The sequence below is a fragment of the Barbus barbus genome (assembly GCF_936440315.1).
Source record: "Barbus barbus genome assembly, chromosome: 26".
Classification (NCBI taxonomy): Eukaryota; Metazoa; Chordata; class Actinopteri; order Cypriniformes; family Cyprinidae; genus Barbus; species Barbus barbus.
Genome location: NC_136754.1, coordinates 16,600,546 through 16,627,947, shown reverse-complemented (window position 1 = coordinate 16,627,947; position 27,402 = coordinate 16,600,546). Strand labels below are relative to the sequence as shown.

General features: G+C 38.1%; 3 protein-coding genes across 6 annotated transcripts; 2 read left to right on the top strand and 1 right to left on the bottom strand.

Moving 5' to 3' along the window:
• Nucleotides 1-2,441: 2,441 nt before the first annotated feature.
• LOC306845900 (type-1 angiotensin II receptor A-like) lies at nt 2,442-3,518 on the top strand (the record flags this gene model as incomplete). The annotated part of the gene is made up of 1 exon (XM_079378908.1): nt 2,442-3,518. One exon carries the CDS (start codon nt 2,442-2,444, stop codon nt 3,516-3,518), a length of 1,077 nt encoding a protein of 358 aa, XP_079235034.1.
• A 1,398-nt stretch (nt 3,519-4,916) lies between these two features.
• On the top strand, nt 4,917-14,120 carry LOC306845901 (glycogenin-1-like). Its single transcript, XM_079378909.1, has 7 exons — nt 4,917-5,050; nt 8,058-8,193; nt 8,338-8,512; nt 8,594-8,756; nt 11,350-11,476; nt 12,139-12,358; nt 13,266-14,120. Exons 1-7 carry the CDS (start codon nt 5,044-5,046, stop codon nt 13,431-13,433), a joined length of 996 nt encoding a protein of 331 aa, XP_079235035.1. The 5' UTR covers nt 4,917-5,043; the 3' UTR covers nt 13,434-14,120.
• Nucleotides 14,121-14,124: 4 nt separating this feature from the next.
• On the bottom strand, nt 14,125-26,663 carry hltf (helicase-like transcription factor). Of its 4 annotated transcripts, none has more exons than XM_079378899.1 (25): nt 26,454-26,663; nt 26,134-26,223; nt 25,818-25,972; nt 24,990-25,156; nt 24,757-24,890; nt 24,601-24,683; nt 24,138-24,209; nt 23,852-24,043; nt 23,694-23,768; nt 23,517-23,559; nt 23,282-23,386; nt 22,729-22,776; nt 22,523-22,618; nt 22,348-22,439; nt 22,110-22,253; nt 19,658-19,796; nt 19,367-19,502; nt 19,104-19,283; nt 18,914-19,026; nt 18,560-18,741; nt 18,352-18,471; nt 17,582-17,694; nt 17,305-17,485; nt 17,074-17,154; nt 14,125-14,482 (listed from the first exon to the last, which is right to left on the bottom strand). In XM_079378899.1, exons 2-25 carry the CDS (start codon nt 26,219-26,221, stop codon nt 14,336-14,338), a joined length of 2,886 nt encoding a protein of 961 aa, XP_079235025.1. In that variant the 5' UTR covers nt 26,222-26,223; nt 26,454-26,663; the 3' UTR covers nt 14,125-14,335. The 4 variants fall into 4 exon arrangements, with proteins under 4 accessions (XP_079235025.1, XP_079235024.1, XP_079235026.1 ...); XM_079378898.1 differs by having other exon boundaries at nt 26,134-26,261; nt 26,454-26,656; XM_079378900.1 differs by lacking the exon at nt 23,694-23,768 and having other exon boundaries at nt 26,134-26,261; nt 26,454-26,656.
• Nucleotides 26,664-27,402: the final 739 nt, after the last annotated feature.

Sequence of the window (27,402 nt, the reverse complement as noted above, 5' to 3'; positions counted from 1 at the left end):
TCTGATCGATGTCTTGAGGTGTGGCAACCGTAGTATAAGCGGAATAATTGACTCCGGACCGTTGAATTATTAGAAAAATAATGCACACCCGAGGTGTAACGGCCACTCCGCTTCGCGTCGTGGCCGCATCACCACCTCGGGTGTGCATTATTTTTCTAATAATTCAACGGCCCGTCGTCAATTATTCCTTACATATTAAAATCTTTAAAAAAATCTATCTATCTATCTATCTATCTATCTATCTATCTATCTATCTATCTATCTATCTATCTATCTATCTGTCTATCTGTCTGTCTGTCTGTCTGTCTGTCTGTCTGTCTATCTACAACCCGAATTCTGTAAATGTTAGGACATTTTTTAAATCACATGAGCCAACATTTTATTCACAACAGAACACAGAGAACATAAAAAAATTTTAAACTGAGAAATTGTATACTTTTATCCACTAAATGAGCTCATTTCAAATTTGATGCCTGCTACTGGTCTCAAAAAGCAAGACAAAGAGCTGAAAGCAAGAAATTTTGAAAAGAGTCAGCTGGGAGAACATCTAGCAACTAATTTATTAGTTATAAGTTATTTGACATCAGGTCTGTAACATGATTAGCTATAAAAGGGATGTCTTAGAGAGGCAGAGCTCTCCAATCTGTGAAAGAGTGCGAAAAAAGATTGTGGAATACTTTAAAAACAGCGTTCCTCAACGTCAAATTGCAAAGGCTTTGCAAATCTCATCATCAGTGTATAACATCAGATTCAGAGAAACTGGAGAAATCTCTATGCATAAGGGACTAGGCCGATGACCTTTGTTGGATGCCCGTGGTCTTCGGGCCCTCAGACGACACTGCATCACTCATCTGCATGATTCTGTCATTGACATTACTAAATGGGCCCAGGAATACTTCCAGAAACCACTGTCGGTAAACACAATCTGCCGTGCCATCTGCAGATGCCAATTAAAGCTCTGTCATGCAAAAAGGAGGCCATATGTGAACTTGGTCCAGAAGCACCGTCATGTCCTCTGGACAAGGCTCATTTAAAATGGGCTGTTTCAAAGTGGAAAAGTGTTCTATGGTCAGATGAGTCCAAATTTGACATGCTTGTTGGAAATCACGGATGCCATATCTTCCGGGCTAAAGAGAAGGGAGACCTTCCAGCATGTTATCAGCATTCAGTTCAAAAGCCAACATCTCTGATGGTATAGGGGTGCATAAGTGCATACGGTATGGGCAGACTGGATGTTTTGAAAGGCACTATGAATGCTGAAAGGTATATAAAGGTTTTAGAGCAACATGTGCTCCCCTCCAGATGACGTGTATTTCAGCAGAACAATGCAAAACCACATACTGCAGCTATTACAACAGCATGGCTTTGTAGTAGAAGAGTGCGGGTGCAGAATTGGCCTGCCTGCAGTCCAGATCTTTCACCTATAGAGAACATTTGGCGCATCATTAAATGAAAAATACATCAAAGACATCCACAAATTCAGCAGCTGGAAACCTATATCAGGTAAAAATAGGACCAAATTCCAACACATTTCTCAGTTTAAACACTTGTTATGTTATCTATGTTCTATCATGAATAAAATATTGGCTCATGTGATTTGAAAGTCTTTGTTTTTTTAAATAAAAAAAATCTATCTATTTATCTACTTTATCTCTGTTGTTTATTTATGTTCTAGATTTTATATAGTTTGGCACTTTTTACTGAATTAAAAATACAGAAATATTAAACATTTCATAAAAATAGTAATAGTGGTATTATATAGTAATATTAATAGAAAATAAAGACATTTATTGCAGTAGTTATCATAAACTAACAATAAAAGTATTTATAACAGCTGTTATTTGATTTATGCATTTCTATTTTAACATTTCATGTTGTGTAAATTATCTTTATTGTATTATGAATGCACATGTTAACAATTATAACAAATTATAGTATAAATATAAATTAACATTAAATAAGATAATAAATTATGTATAAGATAATAATTTCTGTAAAAGTATTGTTCATTGTTAGTTTGTGATACCTAATACATCAACTAATGTTAATGAACTGAACCGTAATGTAAAATGTCAGCAATTTATTTTATTGATTGATTTATTTAGAGACCATGAAAAATATTTAACACAAATATTTCCATTTAATGAATTGTACCAGATTTAGCTGTTTTTCAACATAACTGGAAGGAGCTGTTGAAGGAGGCCTACAGTCAATCCAGTTGCTGTTCTCAAAATCAACAAGCTCCTAAATAATATGAGCAGAGAGACATCTAGTGTTTGTTGTAAGTAATGGACCTTTCAAATGGGAAAAAACCTTGTGATAATTTGCTTGAATCTTTTTGCCATATTAACCATCTGTATCCACTCTGTTTTCATAGGGCTCCTTTAGCGACACAGCTTTTTAGGCTGTGAAACCGAATGCGTATTTGACAGATCTCCAAAATGGACAACATTACCACCAACACTAACATGGGACTCAAGCTCACGTGTAACATGACCGGGCACCACAGTTTCATCTTCACGTTCATCCCAGTAGTCTACAGCTGCAACTTTATCATGGGAATCGTAGGCAACAGCTTGGTAGTTGCCGTCATCTACTTCTGTTTGAAGCTGAAGACAGTTGCAAACATATTTGTTTTGAACTTAGCCGTGTCCGACCTGACTTTCCTCCTCACCCTGCCCATATGGGCCATATACACTGCAACAGGCTACGAGTGGCTCTTTGGAGACTTCCTATGTAAAGCCATTGCTGGCATGGCCCTCCTTAATCTATATACTAGTATTTTTCTCCTCACTGCTCTCAGCATTGACCGGTATCTGGCCATTGTTCATCCCGTCAAGTCCCGCCGGTGCCGTACGGTGGTGTATGCCCGTGTGACCTGCGTCTTGGTTTGGGTAGTGGCTTTCCTTTTAAGCCTTCCCACAGCCGTTATCCGTGGGACCCATTTTATCCAGCATAACAATGTCACTGTATGCGCCATCCTAGACGAAGAAGACCTTCGCAATGTGCTGGCAGCTCTCAGTCTGATGAAGAGTGTTCTTGGGTTCCTTCTGCCCATCACCATCATCCTCACGTGCTACAGCCTGATTGGTCGGTCTCTGCTCAAAGCACGGGACATTCAGAGGAATTCGAGATCGAATGGGGATGAGGTGTTGAGCATGCTGGCCGCCGCCGTGCTGTCGTTTTTCCTTTGCTGGACACCACATCAGATCTTCAACTTCATGAACATGCTTGGTCTGCTGAAAGTGATCACCAACTGCGATGTCATTGAGATCATTGACACCGTAATGCCGTTCACCATTTGTATTGCCTTTTTCAACAGCTGTATGAACCCAATCCTGTATGGTTTTGTCGGGAAGAACTTTCGCAGGAACTTGCTGAAGCTCTTGAGGTGTTCCTCGACTTCTGTGGCATCTCACCCCACCCTCAGTACCAAGATGAGCTCTCTCTCTTATCAAACCTCAGAGTCATTACACCTCTCCGTCAATAAAATGTCCTCAATACCTCAAGCCACATGAGAAAAACAGGAAGTAAATTATGAATCATCTTTCTAAACTCACTGATTCAATTCAGAAGATGACTCTTGCTTATTGTGTTGTCACTTGATACTGGAATGGGAACAAAATATAGTGATTCATCTTTTTGTCTTTTAGGGTATTGTGTGTTGTGTAAATATAGCCTGCTGCAAACTATTCATTATCAACATGCTGATATGTGTAAATTTGATCCAACAACATTATATATATATTTGTTAAGTAAAATTTTCACCTTCCTCGCCAAAGGACAAAAACATGCTGAAAATACTAAATATATAATAAATATTTCTAATATTTCACCCATCTAAGCTGGTAAAGTGTCATTTGTGCAATTTAAATGCTGTAAAAAAATTTACAGCAGTATTTTTAATCTGAAACCTGGTTTCTGTGTCTCATAGCTCCATTGATTAGACCAGGGGTTTACAAACATCTTCATGCCACATGCCCCGAAATATGATGATCTCCTTCTGAGAGAGATATAAAAGGCAATTCATGGTTATCTATTTATAATTGATATATAACTAAACAATTTTGACAAATTAACAATAAGTTTTTATAAACTGTATTTTTTCTACACACATGTAACTTATATTATTGACAGCAATGGTTTTCTTATTCGTTTATTAATTCACTATGACAGTCTCATGATTTCTGACCAGTCTTTAGAAAGCAAAATGAAACACTAATAGTGTCAAGTTCTGTAATTTTATTTATTTAAATGTATTTAATTGGCCATTTATTTCCCTTTTTCCCCCCTTGTGGCTCCCTGGACACCAGATTGAAAACCCCTGAATTAGACTATGGCATGGGGTCTAACAAGATATGGTAGTTTTCACATACTATATGATGTGCTATCATGATCACCACTGTTTAGTCTTGATATGAATTATCATCTGATAAATATTTGATTTTTCTTACACCACTGTTGTCATATAGCACTTCAAGCAGGCTCTAATGGATGGTAAAACTTTATTCTTCTGATAAATTATATTTTGCAACATGCTGTTCTATATAATGTACTTGAGTCTGAAAATGTATGTTAAGTGGTGTCTTTTAACAGGAAAACATAAAATAAATATGTTAGAGTATCCTCAACGTATTGACTAATGCAAATATTTTTTTATCACAAGATGGCATCAAATGAAAAAGTAAATGAGACAATTCAGTTGTTAATGCTATGAGACAAAAGAGGAACTTCCAATTTGTACATGAAATGAAAACTTTTATTGCTTTTAATTACTTATATAAACGTATGCATAACTAGTTTGTTTGATCTCAGATCATACCTGGAAATGTGAGTTTCGTTTCGTAATGTCTCCCAATGTTTTTAAATGAAATGTTCTGAAGTGGATAGTGGTAAGTGAGGGGGGCGTGTCTGTTGTCGAGGGTCATGTGACCATGGAAGTCATGTCACTAGTATAAATCCTCTGACAGACCACGCACTGCTTCTCTCCAGCGTTTCTCACGGAGGCCTTGTATCCGGTTCGGTCTGGCTGTAACGGGAGCCATGGCAGGTAGGCAACGTTATGAACCGTCACATATCTCCTGTGCCTGTAAAATGAAGTAAATGGCAGTTGTGTTTGCGCAAGTAGCATGGACACAGCTTATAACACGCGCTGCCTCGGAGGTCGCAGAACTCGCTAGATATCAGAGCTGAAATTTAATTTCAATGTTGTCTAGACGTGTTGTCCTTTTGACAAGCACAGTTAAGAGTTTGGTCTATTGCGTAAAGGGCCTAGTCGCGTCTCATACGCAGTGGTTTGGTGCGCAGTGTTTACGGTTACATTCACTGGCCTGTCATGCAGGAAGAGCTGCTGTTAGTTTGTTACTTCGATCTCTCTTGAGTTCAGTGCGACAGTGCAGAGCATCACCATGCGTCCAATGTGCATACTATCTGCCCTAAATAGTATTGAAAATTACTACAATCGCATAGAATATAGGATTGATGGTATGCACTTCGGGACGCAGGCTCAGTCTATGGTATCAGTCTATCACGCAGCCAATGCAGTACTTAAAGCGCGTTTTCTTTTGCACGGATGGATTGTAATCAGTTTCTCCAACATGTGCTAATGCATCAGTTATTGTTAATTAAACGCAAATAAAAAAATTAAGTCAAAGCCAATCAAAAATAACAGCAGGTATGAGAGTTATGTACATTATTTTCCACGTTTAATGTCAAACAAAAAAAGTACCGACAAACATTTTATCGTGTTTTATACTAGTATATTTATGTATTATTAAAATATTTATTTTCCTCCAAAGCTTACAGCGTGTTGTCTCATTTTATACGTTAAATAATTACATGCAGTACATTTTCTGACATGCAGTACATTTTCTGACAGAAATTGACCAGCTGTATATTTCCAAGTTCCTCGAGATGCCGAAGCATCGTTTTAGCTGCCTTCAAGTGGGGTGGCAAATTGAGGCAGAATTAGATTTTTTTTTTTTTTTTTTTTTTTTTGTTCTAATAAAATATTGCTATGCATTTAAAAGAAGTTCAATATGCTATATCTATTACAATGAAAGCTTAAGAACATCTTGATTTTTAAATAATTTCAATCAAACACTGGTGACAGCCACTTATGTCTGTCATTTTGAAGTAACACCACAGACTGTATATTACAAGTTACTATAGGCTCTGTGGTGTTACCAGAAAAGACAGTAACACCAGACAAATCAGCCTAAATCCAGACTTTTCTACAATAGAGGCTGCCATCATGATGATTTCAAGATCAGGAGACATTTTGGAAATATTAATAAGCATGTATTTATCAATTTTGATTAATGTCAGATCTGCAAGTTATCAACATAACACCACAGACACTAATAAAGTGCGACACATGAAATTGTCAAATTTGGCAAACTTTAAGAAAGTTAATAAGAGAGAATGTACTCCCCATGCACCCCTCAGTCCAACCAGCACCTGCAGTGACATTTACACACGAGGAAGTCCAAATAGAATTCTCCCGTTTCTTAAAGGGGTGACATCCTCTTTCTCAAATTGAGCCGTCTGACGTCACACGTTCGAAGGCCCCTCCCCTGATTGTTGATTGACAGCAGCGTTTTAGCACGGACTGCACTGGTGTGTTACCTCAGACCCGCCCCGAGTGAGCTGTCATCAGTTGTTTTACCGCCGGAGCAGATGTAGACAAGAATGACTCCTAAGCGACTGAGGTGTTTTGTTGTTTGATGTAGTAATGAGCATAGCAGTTGTCATTTACTCCCGTCATCTGAGCGACTGAAGAGGTTTGGTTTTGAAGGGAATGCGCCCTCGATCTAGGCCTATCTAAACCATTCATGATCCAGCTTCACCTCCAGAAGAAGTGGGCACAAAGTTTTTTTTTTTTTTTTTTTTTTTAAATGAATCTTTGCAAATGGCCTTTCCTAATAATGTGCTAATTAGCAAGTTTTACATGAATGCGGCTAAAGTAAACAGTCTCTCAGAGAGCTGTTCGGAAGAGAGGGGTGGAGTCAGCAGAGCTCATTAACATTTAAAGGAGAATGACCCAATACCGCTTGCTCTGACGAGCTGCTTTTTACATTTACCAATGAAAAATTATAACCAAACTGTTAGACTTTTCATTAAGACCCTAAAGAATAATATCAAATTGTGGAAAATGGACATTTATATGACCCCTTTAAAAATGTTATATTATTGCAATTACATTCCATGATACCTCTCTGAGGTATGGCGGGAACATCCATATTTTGTTGCAAATGCAATCTCTAAAACTCAATTAAATATGTATTTTAAAACACAAAATGTAACTTAACATTGCACAAATTGTGTTTATCCTACAGAATACAAACCTGCAAATATTTTGATTTATTGGTATTTAAAATTTTTCAACTGTTGTAAAGTAGAGGGACACCACTTGCCACCACAAATGAAGAATGACCCAAGTAACGCACAGATGAAACCCGGTCTGGATGCGTGAGTGGAACGGACATGGTTCCTCTACTTCGCCCAAAACGTTCTGTTATCATTCATGTAGAACTCCACTCTGGGATTTCTGGTTTCTCAGTAGTATGGTCTGGGAATAGTATGAAAGTCCCAGTGCTGTTGTATTAAATATTGCCTAGTCCTCTTGAAAAGCTGCTTTGCCAGTCAAATCTGAGTATATGAACAGTTGTCTTTTTAAGACAAGGTATTTCTTGTGAGTGTACAAGACTTATTCGTTAGCTGAATTATCAAACAAAAAGAATAACAAAGTGCAGTTAACGGTAACATTTTTACACTATAAACAGGCATGCTAAATTAAAACGACAAACACCAGTTTGCATCAAGCAGAATAACACCTTTTATTTTTTTTTATTTTTTTTCCCTCCTGTACAGCTAATATAAATTAATGTGCAAGGCTTCTGGTAAAAAAAAAAAAAGAACGCAACGCACCCACACTTGGGTTTGAAAATAAGATGGGGGGGGGGGGAATGGTAATTGTGCATGTGCAATATATTACATGAATTAGAATGCATACAGTAAGTGATGATGGTGGTGGTGTGTTTTGTGTGTTAATGTAGACCAGGCTTTTGTCACCCTTGCCACAACTGAAAATTATGCCAAAGGAGCAATGGTACTTGGCAAGTCCTTGAGGAACCACAACACATCGAGGAAACTAGTGGCCCTGATTGGCCCCCATGTCTCTGAACCCTCCAGGTAGAGTGCTTGTTGTGTTTTGTAGCACAGCTTGGTTTTCAACTGGTTTGTGTTCTGCCACACAGGGTATTTGTTGTCCACACTGCCGAAGTGTGATCTATAGATCAATCAGTCTCACTTTGTGCTCTGTGTGCTACACTGCAGAGCAGTGCTTCGTAAGGTCTATGATGAGGTCAGGCTGGTGGATGTGCTGGACAGTGGGGATGCTGTAAACTTGGCCATGATGAAGAGACCTGACCTGGGTGTCACCTTCACCAAACTCCACTGCTGGACTCTTACAGAATACTCCAAATGTGTGTTTATGGATGCAGATACTCTAGTGAGTGCTGTCTTATAATGTTTGCCATGATGTTTTTATGGTGTCTTTGAGGTTTTCATTGGTCTTCCCTCTTGTCCCTAGGTTTTGTCTAACATAGATGAGTTATTTGAGAGGGAGGAGCTCTCTGCCGCACCAGATCCCGGCTGGCCTGATTGCTTCAACTCTGGTGTGTTCGTCTTCCAACCCTCCAATGAGACTTACGAGAAGCTTCTCAACACCTGCTCAGAGAATGGCAGCTTCGATGGCAAGTGACACTCTTTAGTGTTGTTATATTTGTTTGAGAAGCTGTAAGGGGTGTTTCAGCATTTCATAACTGCATTGAATGGTGTTTTGGAAAATAAGTTTAACCATATACTTTGGAATTCATTCAAAAAAATGGTTCCTCTCCTCCAGCACGTCGATAAGATATTTAAACCCTGGGTTGTGAAAGTTGCGCAAACTTGCTAGAGTTCAACATGGCCATGAGTGAGTTCTTTATCAGGCATGTAGGCTGAACACAAGGTGGCTCTGTGATATTTTTATTTTTTTGGGGGGGGGTGCACCATGCCACCTAAGGGAGTTATTCCTGGGCTCTGTGTGGGATGAAGTAAACACAAGCCTCTCAAATAAGAGACTCCTGCTAGACCCTTGTTAAATTGCTTTGGATGTACTGTACTGGAACAGTTCTCATTCAAGTTATTCAATTTGTGTCTGTTTTTATGACCTGTTTTAAGAGATACTGTGTGTCACTTCAGTGTTCCTGTGCTTTGTCTAACCCAAATTATTGTTGAAAAGGACTCCTCTTTTAGTTGGAGAACTAATCTTAAACAAAGAATTGAGCCTCAGAAGTCATCAATAGGCCTCTGTTTTGAAGGTCTTGGAGGCAGTTGTATTTTTCATCTTCGTATTGCTCAGAGTTTAAAAAAAGTGTTGTCTCGTGTTTTATCTTTCCGTTTATATATAGCGCAACATACAGAGGGTTCTTGTAGTGTGATTGATTAGTCCCAGTCACCATGTCATGCAGCCTATGGCTTATCTCTGAATGTTTGAAAATATCTGGCTTCTACTAGGGAGATGCTCACTCAGAAAGGAAAATGGTCATTTACTCGCCCTCGTGTTGTCCCTCCATTGAAAGTACCAAATTCTTCAAAAAGTTGATAAAGATATTGTAATGGTAATCTATATGAATCAGACTGCTTAATCCAAGCAAGTATGTTTTACCATATTTAATGAGCTCTACAGTGGAGGTCAAAATTAGAGAACGATTTATAAATATTTAATCTTCATCACTCAAAATTTAAAGGAATATTAGCTGTAGGCATAACACTGATCCACTAATATGTTTGACAAAATAACGAAGGCGTTTCAACAAACTTTTATTTTGAGGATAACACTGATAAATTTAAGAACAGTAACCACTGTAGCACTAAAGATACTTCCTACTAATTTCTGACAGCTGTAACCCGCCAAAATATTAGTTGTAGAGGCCTCTGCTTTTGAATTGACTTCAGTACATCTGTGGCTACAGGTCATCACTAGTTTCTCACACTGGTCTGGTGTGATCTTGGTTCACTTAGAGCTGCACGATTAATCGTTAAAAGATCGCGATCTTGAGTCAAACACCCATGCAATCTAATTTCTAAATAGTGATTTGATGGTGTCGACCTTTGAAAAAGTCTCACGGGAACATTCAAATCTGTGTTTGTGCTGAGACCATGTTTAGGTAAACGGCTTCACAGTCTTTTTAGTTACGTAGTATTTCTGTTTTACAGTCATTCATATCACAGAAATGCTGGGATGAAAGTTTATAGTTTGAATATAAACATTGTCTATGGTAGAGCAAAAGTAATTGCCATTGGCGCTTCAGATAACATTTGTGTGGATTGCATTGTTTTGGCACTAGGTGGCAACAAGAAAAAAAAAAAAATTGATTCATCCAGTAATGAAACGAATGAAATATTTGAGTCATTGAATCATTCGTTCAAACAACTTTTTCATAATTTTAATATTTAAAAGTTGGTGTATTGAATATATTATTTTTAAATGCGTTTACAGTATATTCATATGTTTAATAGTTCATTCAATTTAATTGGACACTTAAATAATAGGGATTCTCAATTTATCCAGAATCGTGCAATCGTGTAGGTCCACTCTTCTTCCACTCAAAACTTCCCATTTTGCAATGTGATGGGAATATTGTCTGGCATGAAAAATTGCAGGCTGATTGGGAGTTGCTTGCAGGGAAGGAACCGCATGTTGCCACAGGAGGTTCTGATAAACACTCTGCCATGTAGCTGACTTCTCTTAAACATGCAGAGACGGATCCTTACCCTGTTCAGCTCTGAACTGGCAAGCAATTCCAGCTGCAGTGTTGAACCCTGTTGAGCCTGTTCATATGTCTGTTCATATTAAGTGTCAGAAGGTTTGGACTTAAACTGCCTGCCTCCCAACATTAGGAGTGCATCATTGATAGAATATTCATGTTTGATCGATTGAACTATCCCTTTAACATGTTCTCAGTCATGGTCTTGTCATGTATAGGACACCGTGTGCTTTTCGTATGTAACATGACTCACATGTTCACTGATAATCTGAGGTCAGTTTTCTTTGCTTTCATTCCCTTTGTGAAAGCAAGGGTCAAGGTTAAGTATATAGCTAGGCAAGCGACTCCTGAAGCAATCTTCCATGTGTGCCCCCCCCCCTCCTCAAAGCCTGTTTGCTTAACTGCTCATTGCTTCATCTGTTTAAGGAAGATTACAACCTTCTGTAAATATTTGTTTTTAAATCCGTGAAGCCCCTGAAACATCTTGACTGTGCCGTTTCTTATTCAGTTTGTTTGCTTGTCTTGTTTTCATCAGGTGGGGATCAGGGCGTTCTCAACAGCTTCTTCAACGATTGGGCAACGGCAGACATTTCAAAACACCTTCCTTTCGTTTACAACCTCAGCAGCATTGCCATCTACACCTATCTCCCAGCATTCAAGCAGTGAGTGAGAATTAACATGCAAGATTTCACAACGATTTCATTTTGGAAGTTGGGGTTCCTGGCATATGGTCCTTGCTTTGAAGTGTTATCTTCATTTATTTGAGTTTGTGTGTGAAATGTTAGTATATTTTTTTGCAGATGTTTTGTAGTTTGTGTTAAGGTTGCAAAGGTCAAGTGAAAGCCCAGTCACACGGCAACATTGTAACAAGAGATGAATCCAGCACCAGAAATCCTTTCTGTTCCTGGCCTTGCACATCAACTTCCTTCAAATACATACCGCCCTCCAAAAATAGTGGGGCTATTTTAGGGTCTTTACACAGAGCCTAAATGTCATTTAGGATAGTTTGTTACATGATCTTTTTCCATGAGCAACACGTACTGTTCTCTGATTAGTCAAACTCCCATTAGATCTCATTTGTGTAGTTTGAATCTGTATGCCACAAACTGACAAATCTTGAACATTTCTGTGACGAACATCTGCTTTTAATAAAATTAGATGTTTATAGGAGGCAGATTTTATCAGGGTTGAACAGTGAATTGTATATGATTTATAGTTTAGTTGGCAGGTCACTTTTTAGCACTTCCGGTTGGCAAATGTTTGGGATTTCTGGAACCTTGTTATTTTAGAGGCAGTGATCTGATCATTCCTTTTTGTCTCTTAGATACGGCCGTGATGCCAAGGTAGTTCATTTCCTTGGCAAAGTCAAACCGTGGGATTACAGTTATGACACCACAAGCAAAACATTAAAGGGACAGTCCCAGGATGCATCTGACATGCACCCAAACTTCTTGCTGCAATGGTGGGAGCTTTTCTCTTCTTCAGTATTGCCCCTCATGAAGGAGGAATATGGTGACCAACCCTTCCATTCCGGATGCACAGAGGTAAGCAACAGTTAATTCCTATTAAATTTCAAAAATATAATGTAGGCTTTTTATTTTTTGAAATGGCATGCACTAATCATAGAAAATAAAGGTGCGGTCACAAAAAAAGGTCAATCTTCTACTCTAAATGTGTAGTGATTTCTGAGGTCACTTTCAAACCAAGCCGTTTTCTGTTGGTCAACGCAGCGAATCTGCATGACTTCAACAATTTGTGAGGAATTTTCTCTCTTGCAAAATTCTCGATTCTCTTAAAATGACTGGATATTAAGACCAAGAATGCGCATTAAATGGGCCTAATTTTGGTTTTCCTCTACCAACACTGAACTCTTTAAATTAAGCTTACTTAAAAATAATGAAGTAATCAGAATTATTAGCTACATTTTTAATTCTCTTTTTAAAATCCATCTGATTTGCTGAGTGAAAACCATGGAGTTTCCGTTCTTTGATCAATAGTTCCATGTATTACTGGGACAGTTAAAAATGGTGATGAAGGAGCCCTTATAACTAACTTGATGATTAAGACTACAGCTTGACTGGTTTAGTTTTGGCTCCAGTTGTAAGGGGCCTTTTGTGGTGCAGCCCTGTAGGGGTGGGACTTCATAATTTTAGCAAGTTGGGTAAAGGGATGGAAAATTGCCCACTGATTGGGAAACATGCTGAGTGGCATAATCAACTGTAAATTCACTACAAATATGGACCTAAAATAACTTTACAAAACAATGTTACAAGTGTTACGTGCCGTATTATATCCTCCAGAGACAGAACTATTGTTTGAAATGTTGGGTACGAATCTCTTCATGTATGACTTTCCATCAATTGGCACACTTCATGTACTATACTATTAATAAAATAATGTAAATGCATGTAAAAATTCTATTGTTTGTGACTTTGATCTTTTTCCCCTTAGAGTGATATTCACGTTGATGTGGCTCAGATGCACATATCCCATCATCCCCCTTCACCTCCGATGTCGTCTCATGAGCGCAAACAGAAGTGGGAACAGGGACAAGCTGACTACATGGGAATGGACTCTTTTGAGAACATAGAGAAAAAGCTAGATTCCTTCCTAAAGTGAGAGACTTGTAGGAACCGATCAGATCTAGTTTTGTACTAGGGTACTTGTACCATGAAGTAACATTAAGAAAAAATAAAATAAAAATACATCCTCTAATTTTTATACCAGTCCAGATCATCTATGCAGCTCAACTACTCAACCTCTTACACACCGTGATGGCAAGAGTTATTAGAAAGACACAATGTCACTTGCCTCATTTCCAGAGGAGTTGTGACAACACCATTCAGGCATTGTTTCTGATCTCACTGAACAAGACGCTACTGTTATTTTTGTATTATTTAAAATACCATAATGTACATGTTATGGTCCTACAACTTATTTGCCGTTTGTGTGAAGAAAGAGAGAAACATACAGCAAACAAATCAATACCAAACCATGTAAGTGTCAAATATACTGTACGTCACTCCAGATTCAATATTAATTATCTAATGACTGCTTTTGCAATGATATTGTTTACAAGACACTGTGTGCTGCCAACTCGCTTGCATTAATACTGGCTCTGATACACATTCGCAACTCTTATTGTGTGAGCCAAGGTAACTCCCTGTCCCAGGGATAAGGCACAAGGGTTTTGCTACACCTGGTTACAACTTCTGCTGGTAATACTGTTAATGCTGTAGCTGTTTGTAACCTCTCTGTAACTTTATCCTCACCTGCATCTGAAATAAAGAACTAGTAAGGAGTCCTAATTCACTGTTGTTAGAACCAGTTTAATCTCCCATTAACATACAAGGACCGCATGGTGTTTACTGTAATGAAAATCAGAACAACCATTTGAGATTAAACTGATTGTGTACATGAGTTGAAAAAAAAAAAAACTTACTGAACAATTTACAATAAAGTAAAAAAAAGTACTGTCTCTTATACAACAATCTGAAATGAACGGACCGCAGTAAAGTTATCTAAATCTCCATGAGAGCTCGGATCTCCTCAATTCGAGCCTGTTTTAGATCCTGTGGCTTTTTCACTCCGAAAGCTTTGTCCACAAGCTCCTGCTTCTTCTTCTGAATCTTCACCATGTTCTCCTCCACAGAGTCTTTCACAATAAACTAAATGCAACCACAGAGAGGAAAGTGTCATCAGTGGCAGACTTCCTGTTGTGAAAGGCCAACCACTATGTAATTTTATGCTGTCAGTCTAAAAATCTTAATGTACCAAAGTAAACGTCACTCTTTTGAGTGTATTCAGTAACAAGTATCGAGACTGATTCTCACTCTTAACTATTGCTTATTATTATGCCTTTTATTACCATATTGCTTGTTTATTAGTATTTATAAAGCACATATTATATAGCCCTAATCCTACCCAATACCTAAATTAACTACCTTACTATAACTGCAGCAAATTAGGAGTTTGAGACAAAGGTTATAGTTAATGGTTTGTTAATAGCGAGAATTGGACATTAAAATAAAGTGACTGAATATTAATGTCTGATTAAAATAAATGCTAAAACTGTGTGATAGTTTCAGTCAATCCAACCTTACAGTTTGGCCTCAGTATACTAGTAGACAAGAGTTTTTTTTTTTTTTTTTGAACTGTTGTGAATGTGCCTTGTACTTTAACATTTTAGTAAAACTATTAGTAACTTGTGATGATTTTGTCTTGAACACAGGATGAAAACTTTCTTCGCAAATGTTTTATCCGATATTCAAATTTCTTTACAACTTTAGATGAAAACACCAATGCATTTCAGTCAATTATTGGTTTAATGACAGCTACACTGAGGTCTGACAAATCTAATCAATCGTTATTGGTTCATTTTGAATCGTATATAACTAATGGATAGTTGACCCACAAGTAAAAATCACTTCAGAACACCAAAGATATTTTGAGAAATGTTAGTTAATGGTTACCAAAAGCAGAAGTAAACACCAGTGTACTGTCCTTTTAATGCAATTTTTTAACTAGTTAAGGGTTAGTTCACCTGAAAATGAACCTATGTTTTACTCACTCTCAAAGCAACTTAGGTGTATGTGACTTTATTCTTTCAGATGAATCCAATCGGAGTTATATTAAAAATTGTCCTGGCCCCTCCAAGCCTTTCAATGGGGTAAGCGGGTGTTTTTTTGTCAACAGTTCAGAAAATGTGAAATAAAGCAGGCGCATCCATAATAAAACTGCTCTGAGTGGTGAATAAAGGCCTCCTGTACCGAATCCATGCGTTTTTGTGAGAAAAATCAATAATCAATATTTAAAACAAACACTATTCTCACTTCTGACTGTCGTACACACAAGCCGTCCAGGCGGATGATGTAGGACGTATGCGTCGTGTGCGCGCCTCTGAGATATGCACGAGCATACTTTAGCAAAGGAAAACCAGTCTCCTCTTGGCTTATATCAAAATCCTCGTTTTGTGCTAATTCGTGATCGGCATTTTGTTGTTCTCCCTCTGCATTCCTTTCAAACCACCTATGCAAAAATAACGATTTATTCCTAGAGGTAATGAGACAATTGTTCCATAAAAGCCTTTCTATTTCTGCAAAGAAATGTTATATGCTATCTTTAAAAGATGTTATTTGTACTTATTCACACAAAAGTAAAATGATTATGTCGTTAACGTTTACATTTTGCAAGGTTAATAATATATTCATAAACAGAAATTTGCAAAATGCATACCAAAGTGTAATTTATTTTTATCAGAAATGGAAGCTTTGAAAAAGTCTCTAATGCAAATTAATAACAAAAATAACATTAAGATTATGGAGATTTTTTGTTCTGGTATAGCTCCCCTGCTGCAATCTTTGAATATGCCCTGAGGTATTTTTTTTTTTCTCCTCTTAAACACTGATCTACAGTTTAAGATTGCTCTTATATTGTGTTTATCTGGATTTACTTGTTAATATTTTTGTAATGTTCAATCATTCTTCTTTAATAAATAAACACCAAAAAAAAGTCAGCGGAAGTGAGAAAAAAAAAGTGTTTATTACATTTGCAATATGGATATTTATCTTACAAAAAACGCATGGATTCGCTACAGGAGGCCTTTATTCACCCCCCGGAGCCGTGTTAGGGACATTTTATTACGGATGCTTTATTTCACGTCTTCTGAACTTATGCCATTGTAAGGTTTGGAGGGGCCAGGACAATTTTTAATATAACTCCCGACTGGATTCGTCTGAAAGAAGACAGTCATATACACCTAGGATGCTTTGAGGGCGAGTAAAACACAGGCTAATTTTCATATTTGGGTGAACTAACCCTTTAAGGGTAAGATTCACCACAAATACGAAAACTGTGCTTTACTCACCCTCATGCTGTTCCAAACCTGTATGACTGACTTTCTTCTGTGGAACACAAGAAGAGTCATACGGGTTTGGAACGACATGAGGGTCGGTATACCAGTGCCAGAGACATCACACCCTCTAAATATGCAACAATTTTCCTCAACTGTACAATTTTTGAAGTCTAGACTTTTTGTTGTTCTATTTTGGTGTTTATTTTGAGGGCAATCTCATGCCCTCATTAATGTTAAGAGTTATAGTCATGAATTAATAAGGAAGCCATTAGTATCATGTTCTGTTACATTTGTCAGCACTGTCTTTTACCACAGAGAAAAATGCAAAGCGTGTAATAATAGCTGTTGGGATCAGCCACTATCATTCCTCTGAGCGCCTGCCATGGCATAAATCAAATACTGCACCTTAGTGATCACCACATCTCTGCTCTGGCCCAGTCTATGACATCTGTCAACGCACTGATCCTCTACTGCAGGATTCCAGGCCTGAACAAACAGTACACAAAAAAGCACAAATGAGCTTTCTGAGTGAATATAAGAGTCAATTCAATCCTCATTATAGATGTATACGCACACACAATCAATGTCATTACCGCCACCTAGTGGCAGACACTATCCTGGGAAAATTTAACTCACTGGATCCATCATGAAGACGTGGGAAGCAGCAGTCAGATTAATCCCAACGCCTCCAGCTTTGAGTGACAGTAACATGATGGTGGGACTTCCTGGAGAGGAGTCTTGAAAATCCTGAATGGCCTTTGCTCTGGTCTTCTGAGCCATAGAGCCATCCAGTCGTGTGAAAGAGAATCCATATTCCCTGCAGACAGCAGCAGTGTCAGCACACTGGACCACTAATGGCTGCTTATTTCAGTATGTAGTCCTAGTTTATAGTAGCCTCAGCAATGAAAACTACCTCAAGGGAACCTCTATAAGATCCATAAACCTGGTAAACTGAGAAACCACAAGACTCTTCACAGTGGGGTCTTCATTGCGGAGCTTCAACAGGTTGCTCATCAAAGCATCCACCTGCATAAAGAAAAGCAAAGTATTGAAATATGGTTACTCAATGACCAAAACTAAAATCTCTTTAGCCTCAAGAAACTAAAAAGCGTCCATGTTTATCCATCTCACCCATCTTTTTGGATTGCTCTGAAACCATATTCCACATTTGTGTTTGTTTACCTATATATACAGTGTTGGGGGTAATGCATTACAAGTAACGTGGGTTATGTAATCAGATTACTTTTAAGTAACTAGTAAAGTAATGCATTACTTTTTAATTTAGAAGGAAATATCTGACTTTTTCAAATAAGTAACACCAGTTACTTTGACTTAGTTCACACTGCAGGTCTTAATGCTCAGATCGGATTTTTTGCTGAAATTTGGATTTTTTTCGACTGCCATCAGTCTCATGTGTGAACTGTATACGGCCCTGAAGTGACCCGCATGCATAATTTGCTGATTTGGTGCTTGAGAAACATTTCTTATAAACGTTGAAATTTGAAAACAACTATTCTGATTAATAGTTTTGTGTAGAATGTGATGCATTTTTTTGTGATTCTTTGATATTTATTTTAAACAGAAATCTTCTGCAAAATAAATGTCTGTAAAATTAATGTCCCACCCGTAACAGTCACATGGTGGAAAAAAAACATGCATAATATCTGTAAATGTTAAATTTACTTTGGAACTTGATCGCCAGTTCTCCCCAGTGGCTGTTCCTGCCTGCATTTCTTCTCCAGGATACTCCACCAGCTCTTTGGTCTTGATCCGAGCACGACACAGGGGACATTTGGCCTGCTCCTGTGAGACAGGAACAAATAATATCCAGAAACAACAATACATATCAGGAATCTTCAGGGAAACTCTGAGATACTGAAACAATGCTGACCTTCTCCGATCGGATGACCTCACAGATGCAGGGCCTGCAGTACACATGAGCACAGTAGGTGATGACAGGCTGACGTAAGGAGTCTAGACAGATGGCGCACTCCTCGTCTGAGCCAGAGTTCAGCACCAATGTGATCTTATTGATGAGACGCTCCCGCAGCTCACTAGGGGTCCCAGGATCATCTAACACACAAAACATTCAAAACATTTGTTTCCCCAAAGACACACAACACAACTGATTGAGGAGCTGCTGGAGTAGTGCTTAAAACATGAAATTATTATTAAATACAGATACATTCTATGTAATAATAATTATATTAATTTAATCAGCAACTGTTTAATCTCTAATTTATACCTGCCCCTGTGTATTTGCCCAAGAGACTGGGGTGACAGCAGTACTGCCTCAGACGAACCAGGATGGCCAGCACATCAGCGTAGTTTGTCATGATGGTTCCCTCTTCGAAATACCTGTAAATACATTGTTCCTGTTTTTTTGTCCTTTATGTAATACTGATGCTCTTCAAAGTGAGCAAAAGTGTGCCCACCTGCCGATGATCTTCCTGCCCTCCTTCCTGACCTGTTCGTACTCCTCCTTCTCTTCCTCGGAGAGAGTCACATGCTGCACAAACACTCTCCGTTCAGGTAACTGCACCAGCATGCGCCCAGCCACTTTACTGTTCTTAGTGCGCCTCAGCGTGATGCCCTTTACCAGCGCTTGCAAGTTCCTAAAAACACATTTACAGTATACGGTAGAAAAATTCAATGCATTGAAAGGATGCGGTTTGGGATACAGCTGTTGTTAACATACTTGAGTCCAAGTCTGTCACCCATGGTCACGGGTCTCTGAATGATTCTGTTCCACCACTCCTTCACATCAAAAGGCTTCAGCTTCAAGAAGGACATCAGCATGTAGAGATCCTTCAGGGAGTTCTGAATGGGGGTTCCTGAAGGTAAAAAATTGAAATGATGGACTTCATGGGCATTAAGATAAATAATCTGTCCTTTTGGTAGTATTTAAAGGCAAATCATCACAGAAATGAAGAAATAATCCAGGACTGAGACTGTGACAGTAATCTTGTAAACTTTTATGTGAACGCACCAGACAGGATCCACCTGCGCTCTGACTGCAGCTCCAGTATAGCTTTACTCTGAAGAGCATTAGGGTTTCTGATGACGTGACCCTCATCCAGCACCACCCTCAGCCAGTTCACTTTGTGCAGAGGACTGCTGGCTTTGTTCTGCAGTGGGTTAAAGTTACTTTTTATTTCACCATCTATCCAGAGATTTAACAGTGTCTATTTACACTAAGAGCAAATAATCTTCGCTCTTAAAAAATTACTTTTTGGTGAAAGTTATTTACACAAACTCCGCCAACCATTGTCTAGTTTTACCAAAAATTGCAGTGTTGTGAAGAGTACAGACAGTGGATTTGGCTTTTAATGCAATCAACCCAAGTTCAAGTCCAACTTTTTCCAATCCCAATCTTCTTCCTTTTCCCATCGAATATCAGCTGAGAGAGGTGTTTATTTTAAATGAAAAAAACTATTCAAAAAGTGGAAATAAATTGCCTAATGGGTATTCAATAAGGCAGCGGCTATTTGCAATTAGATGCCATTTACACTAAATAAAAATAGCATATTTTCTTAGCAACAGATGCTATTTACACTAAGTGCAAATAGCTATAGATTATATTTACACTGTTAAAATAGCAGGACTTTCTGCTATTTATACTACTTATTGCAAACAGTGGCAATTATCTGCATCTCAGTATTGTAGTGCATTATAAAACAGTACCCAATAAAAGTGTAAATTAAAATTAATACAAATTATTAAATGGATCCCTAACCCTAAACTAAATTGGGACAATCAAGCCCTCCCTACACCTACCCTAACCCTACCCGATACTTTATTTTCAACTTTTTTATTATTTCCTTAATTTTTGTTGAAAATAAATGCCTTTCCGATGTGACATAAAATTTGAAAAGGGAGGAAAAAGTTTGGCAAAAGGCAGATTCGAACTCAGGTAGATCACGTCTATAAGGTTACAGCACGCGTTTTATCACCTACACCACCGGAGCTATTGTTCGACAGTCATCTTTTGTAGTGTTGACTACCCCCAATCACACGTTGGTGGGCAGAGTTAGTGTAATATAGCCTATGCCAACAAGTTGGAATATTTGTACAAGGTGGACTCTTTCCAATTTAATAAAGGGGGAAAGGTATTTAACAGACCAGGGGCCGGTTGCACCAGCTGGACGTACACCCGGTCGTAAGACTAGGCTGGATGTAAAATGCACTTTAAGTCATGCGTAGAATTTATAATCGTTGCACCATCTCGGCGTAGTGCTACGTCTGACACTAAATCTTACGCCTAGTCAGAGGTATGTGTAAAGTGAAAACTCATGATTTGCTCGGACATTATTAGTTTTTAGGATTCATGTCTGTTAGTTAATTATTACTGCAGACGGGAACTGTAATCACGAACTGTTTATGGTCTTTTCGGGCAGGATAAGCGACATAAATCTCGGTGTTGACTAGAACACTCTGTCGACAGTAATTGAACTAATAAAAAAAATTATGTACAGCTTGTAATTATGCAGTAAAATATTACACATGATCTGGGATTATTAAAAGAAATGTACCATTCGACATCTTGTTTGGAAGGACAGTATGCTTGGAAATATTTCAAGTCTTTAATTCCATTCATTACCTTTGTAGCGTGCCTGCCATTCAATAATCGCAGTAAGTTTTGTGCTTGTTGCTTTTAATCAGAAATAAAAGTATCAGCTTTCAAATTCTGTCAGCTTTATCACAAAATACAAACTATAAATGTGGTTTTCCAGCCACAGAAAGACGTCAGTAAAACACACAATGTCACGTAAAGTCACATTTGGCTACCTCAGGAAAGACATTCATTGTACATATAACCTCGATAGTCAGCTAGAAAAAAATAACTAGAGGGAAGCATTGTATTGCATTCATTATATTTTACTTAACCTGCCGCCTTCATTTTGAATGTTTTTTTTTAAAGAAATCTGTCATGGGAACGTGCAGGGAGACTATATAAAAATGCAGACTTGTTAGAAAATGTTTACTCAATGAAATCATGGCACGGTGGTTTCCCTTGTTATGATGTCTGGAGCAATTCAGTTCTATATTAGTAGTTGTAGCGTGAATGTAGTCTCCACTATATCTATAACTGTCAGCGTTTAGTTGGTGCAACAGGTGTAAATATTTATCGTAAAGCTGGATGTTGCAAAGCCCAGCGTAGGGCTTACACCCAGCCTTTTTACGTCTAGCTGGTGCAACCGGCCCCAGATGTGATGTTCTCACGTTGATAGGATGGCCTGCATATCGGCCTTTACTAATGTAGCTCATATTTTTTCTGTGCTCAAAAATATAGCATTCTTCGTTTGGACGTTTGAGCACATTATTACTGATCAGAAGGTCCAATATCATAAATCATTTTAAAAGATTCTTCCAGCATTTTATAAGGACAAACATTCTGTAGTAGCAAAAACAGCATGAGGCAGTGTTTTAAATCCACTCACCCCAAAATCTGATGAAAGCACATTGTATGTGGTGAGAACCACATCTTGCTCAGACAGAAGTTTGACAGATCGGTTGCGCACTGCACCATAATACAGGTACACCTTTAAAGTGACATCAGCTCTGATATGTTGCTCAAACTGGTCCTGGATGGATATGAAGTATAAAAGAGAGCAATGTGTGTTAATGATTTTTTTTTTTTTTAAGAAATGTTTTTATGAGCAGATTTTATACACTCACCAGCCAATTGCTAAGGACAGACAGAGGACATACAATCAAAGTGGCTCTGGCCCCTGAGTCCCCACCGCCTCCAGATGGGACCTTACCGGTGCCTTCAACCCACAGAGATGGATTCCTGTTAAACTCTCTCATACAGTAATTAACAAACTGAAGAAATGGTCAAAGTAACACCCACCAGAACCCTTCTTTGCACTCTTTTTCGCCGGCACAACCTGAGAGGAACTGCACTCCAGAGCGGCAGCAAAGTCCACATCATCCAGCAGAACCACTCCTGGGATTGAGAGAATGAGAATGTTAGCTGTGTCTGAAGGTATATCTAACACTAAGGAAAGTCTGCCTTTCAGTTTACCTGAGAAATTAAAAGACAGGAAGTAAGGGTACCTTTCTTGGTGTTGGCAGGCTTTTTAGCAGTTTTCTTTGTGGTTTTTGCTATAAGAAACAAAAGACGCATGATACAAACATCAAATTGATGAATATTAATATAATTTTTGCATTTTTCTGTAAAAAGGACTTAAAAGTTTGGGATTCGCTTTTTTGTTTAAAAACATTTCAACAAAGAATCTTGGGAAAAAAAAAGATCATGGTTTCCACAAAAAATATTAAGCAGCAACTGTTTTCAACATTGATAATAATAATAAGAAGAAATGTTTCTTAAGCACCAAATCAACATATTACAATGATTTCTGAAGGATCATGTGACACTGAAGACTGGAGTAAAGGCTGCTGAAAATTCAGCTTTTCCATCAGAAGATTTAATTCAATTTTTAAATATATAACATTAGAAAAGTTATTTTAAATTTCACAATACATCTGTTTATATTGAATTTTTGATTAAATAAATGCAGCTTTTTTGAGCATTCTTTTAAAAATCTTGCCAACCCCAAATTTTCAAACGGTAGTGTAAACTGCATAAAGACTCAAAATAGAAACCAACCTTTCTTCTGAGGTACACCTTCCTCAATGGTTTCAGCACTGACACCATCAGCATGCAGTCTTTTCAAATGGGATGAACTCGCTGGTTCATAAGATTCTTCATGGTCTTCACATATTAATATAATGACTGTATGGGTTAGTATTCTACAACACATGTAACTTAATAAATAAAATAAATACATATATAGTTTTCCACTTCAGAATGGATTGGAGTTTTATAGATTTATATTTTTTACCTTTTGAGGTTGATTTCATTCTGGAAGTTGAAGATGATCCTTCCTGAAAAGTGATATTTTTGATATGTTAATAAGTAAAGTCTTGCTTCAGGACATTCAAGGTCCTATTAATCCATTACTAAAAAACTTGAATTCTACACGAGCTTTATCGGTTTAAGAGATATTTCTGGATCTTACACATTGTTCCAGTGGTAGAGGTTTCCCATTGTGGAAATTAGTGACTATCAAGGCAATGGTGGTGAGGGTTTTTCCCTGAAACACAGCATAAACGCTCTGAGCACTAGTAGGGCTTACGGAGCACTAAAAGAACAGCATCCAATCTAAGGTCATCTCACCAGCCCCATGTCATCAGCCAAAATCCCACCAAGCACTTTCTCTGGCCTTTCCTTTACAGCAAAGTTAGTGAGAACGTTAAAGTAGAAGCCACTCTTCTCCTCCCAGAATGGGGGCAGCTCATTGCTGTTCTCACGGGAGGTCATCCACGAGAGCGCCTGCTTCTGATGGGGGAGCAGGGAAGTGCACACCGCCTGTACGGACAGAGATTTACACAGACATCTGTAACTGACTGATGGATGAGATTGACAGTAAAAAAACAGCTGTGTGTTCTTTCTGTGCTCTGACCTCTGCTGGCTCCATTTCTCTGGTTTTATCCTCCATTAAATCATCAAATAGCTTGTCAAAGGCATTCTTCAGCTGATAAGATGTAACAAAAATAAAGATTTATTAGCCATCTCATTTAAATTATGAAAAAGCATCATAATCATATAGATTGGTGGTTCTCAACTGGTGTGTTTACAGCTCTGTTTGGTCATAAACAGCAAGGAAATGCAACTATGTTATCCAATAAAACTAAATTATGCAAGGAAAAAGAAAATATACTACACACTACATTGAATACTACTACAAACAACATTAAATATTATCAATATTTTTCATGTTTGATTATACAGACATTTTTGATGGTACTGCGTTAGGTCCAGTGTGGAAAAAACAGATCTAGATTTGACCATACAAATGCATACCAGACAAAGAACAATAATTTATCTTGACATCTTATTACTAACATCTGTCACATGAAATTTACCTCTTCTACGGTCAAAGGAATGGCAGATATTTTTGAAGACAAACCGAGCAGGTCTCTACCCAAAGATGTTTGTGTTGTGTATCCTAAGATAATAAAATATCAATTATTATGCGTTCACTAAAGAACATTAAGTAGCAAATAAACAAATGAGTGAACCTTTGAACTCGGTGCCAAGTTTGAAACCACAACGTCTCATCTGATTATGTACAGCTTCTCGGTTCTCCTCTTTGCCCCAGAAAGTGAGGTTTACAGGCATTGAAAATTTATTTGTCTCTCCATAGGGCACAACCCTATTAGGGAGATCAAACACAAAAGTAATCTGTTGCAATGAATTTGCAATAAACAACATGCCCAACAAATCTGTAGAAAAGACTGAGAAACTACTGCACCCTTCCACCCTGGCCAAATTGTTGTCCATAATGTAGGCCATCGGGACTGCCAGCTCTTTCTTGATGTGCCCCACCTGACTTCCATACACATTGGCCACCATCACTGCATTTCGGTCATAGGGATTCTGTGGCTGCCTCACCAAGGACACCATCTCTCCTCTATTGACCTACACGTCACAGTCAAACAATATTCTGGTTATCAAATGAGATCCATGATAGAATTATTCAGTCTTACTTTAACCGCTAGAGGGCAATATCCACTGTGTGATGGGACAGGTGTGCAGATCACCTGTTCCTGTGAGCTGATAAGCATGCCAGAAGAATTAAGCGGGTAGAGATGGCGGGAGAAAACAATTAATGGCACACGTTGAACTGCAATACATAATACTGTACATAATATCTGGTAAATTATGTAAATTTTCATTAAACAAACCTGACCGAAAGACATGTAGTAGCTGTGTGGAAAATGCTTATTTTTTCTGATGAATCAGTTCAGTTTCTATCTGTCTGTGTGTGTGTGTGTGCATGTTTATGTGGTTTATGAGGACACAAATTTGTATAATGACATGGGTATGACAGAGGTATTACAATATGAAGGTGGTTTATGAGAACACTGCTTATGTCCCCGTAATTCAAAAGGCTTAAAAAACATACTAAACTGTGTTTTTTTGAAAATTTAAAAATGCACAAAGTCTCCTGTGAGGGCTAAGTTTAGGTGTAGGGTTGGTGTAGGGCAATAGCACACACAGTTTGTTCAGTATAAAAACCATTACGCCTATGGAGAGTCCCCATAAACCACAAAAACCAACATGTGTGTGTGATTCCTACCGTTCCAGAGTAGTAGCGCAGACCAACAACAGTGCCTTGAATTGATCCAATATGAACATTCTCCTCTGGCAGGTCCTGCCCCGAATCCTCTGTTAAATTTGCTATTTCTTGGGATATGGTCATTGTGCCACCCACATCCAGGAAATCTATGAAGGCTGGTGATGGAAGACAGCAGAAATTTTAGAGGTGACATCAATTCAACACATTGTGAGTAGAGTACTAGACTGTAGGAGGTTTGACTTTAGACTAGAGTTGACTAGGGAACATCAATAATAATATTCATTTCACAAATGAATCTGACAGCTGTTGTTCTTACCGTATCGCGGAGAGGCGCTGGTGGAGGGGTTGTGAGGAGGAGCAGCAGTGCGAGGATTGATGTTTGCTGATTTGTTTGATGACTGCATGACTGCGATCAAAACACAAACTTCACTGTGCCACTTTATCCTAATCAGACAAAAAAAGCCCCGTTCGAATGTATAATAAAACAGAGTCAGGACGTTTACTTATATAAAACGACACATAACTGTAACATAAATAGTAGTTAAACGTAAAATGCTTAATTCATCGAGAATGAACTCTGGTCATAAAAAGCGAAGACGGATTATGTTAAACGGTTTAGCTGTAGGCCACACTCACCTCCCGAATAGACTCCACTACGATAAAAGTGTGCTGCAAACTGACCTAAATACAAATGCTACATGAGCGATTAATTGTACAGTGATATACTGGTTTATTAGACCAAAGGCTATGTCAAATCTTAATGCCCAGTATCGGTTAATGTCTGTCAGTGCGGCGAGTGTTTTGAAACAGCAGCGCGCTTATTTCTTCTTCCTCAGTTTTTTTGGCGTGTGGCTTCAGCAGTAAAGTGCATCACCACCTACTGTGTTGGAGTGTGGACCAGAATTTTACCTACACAAACACAGACACACAAAAAAAGGAAAGAAAAAAGTAAAAAAAAATAAATAAATGATGATATAATAATAATAATAATAAACATAACAAACATACAGAAAATTAAGCCTGAATCTAAATTCTTTAAATAGCAGCTCAGTTTCCCCAGTTTCCCACAACAATAGACAGAGCCAACAACAAATTAAAGGAATATGTCACACCTAAAAATCCTTAACTCCAGTCTTGTGAAGTGAAAAGCTTTGTGTTTATAACAAATCCATTGAGAAGTTTTCTACTTCAAACCATTGCTTTCAGCTAAAATACGAATCCTCTTGGGTGATTTATAATTCCTTACTCAGGCCCCGTTCCAGCTTTACGTTACTAGGGTCATGCAATGCATTTTGGTTTGCATAGATTGTTTTGGTTTTGTAGGCCTATGCTGGCTTTTTTAATGTGTGTAACATTTTATTTTCTTAATTGGTTATGTTTAATGTTTTGATTTATGTGATGTCAAAGGTGCAGGAAGTATTGGGGTGCTGAGGTGCTGAAGTACCCTCTTTGTCTCAGACTCTAAAAAATGCTGGGTTGGCCAGAACACATGCTGGGTTGTTTTCAACCAAGAGTTGGGTTAAATGTTTAACCCAACCTTCTGGGCAGTAACCCAACCGCTGGGTCTGAACAACACAATCGCTGG

Coding starts and splice junctions, on each gene's coding strand:
- hltf (XM_079378899.1), bottom strand. CDS start 26,221: ATGCAGTCATCAAACAAATCAGCAAACATCAATCCTCGCACTGCTGCT. Junction 23,387..23,516: donor AATGAAATCAACCTCAAAAG/GTAAAAAATATA, acceptor TAATATGTGAAG/ACCATGAAGAATCTTATGAA. Junction 22,619..22,728: donor GCCTGCCAACACCAAGAAAG/GTACCCTTACTT, acceptor TCTCAATCCCAG/GAGTGGTTCTGCTGGATGAT.
- LOC306845901 (XM_079378909.1), top strand. Junction 8,513..8,593: donor TTATGGATGCAGATACTCTA/GTGAGTGCTGTC, acceptor TCTTGTCCCTAG/GTTTTGTCTAACATAGATGA. Junction 12,359..13,265: donor TCCATTCCGGATGCACAGAG/GTAAGCAACAGT, acceptor TTTTCCCCTTAG/AGTGATATTCACGTTGATGT.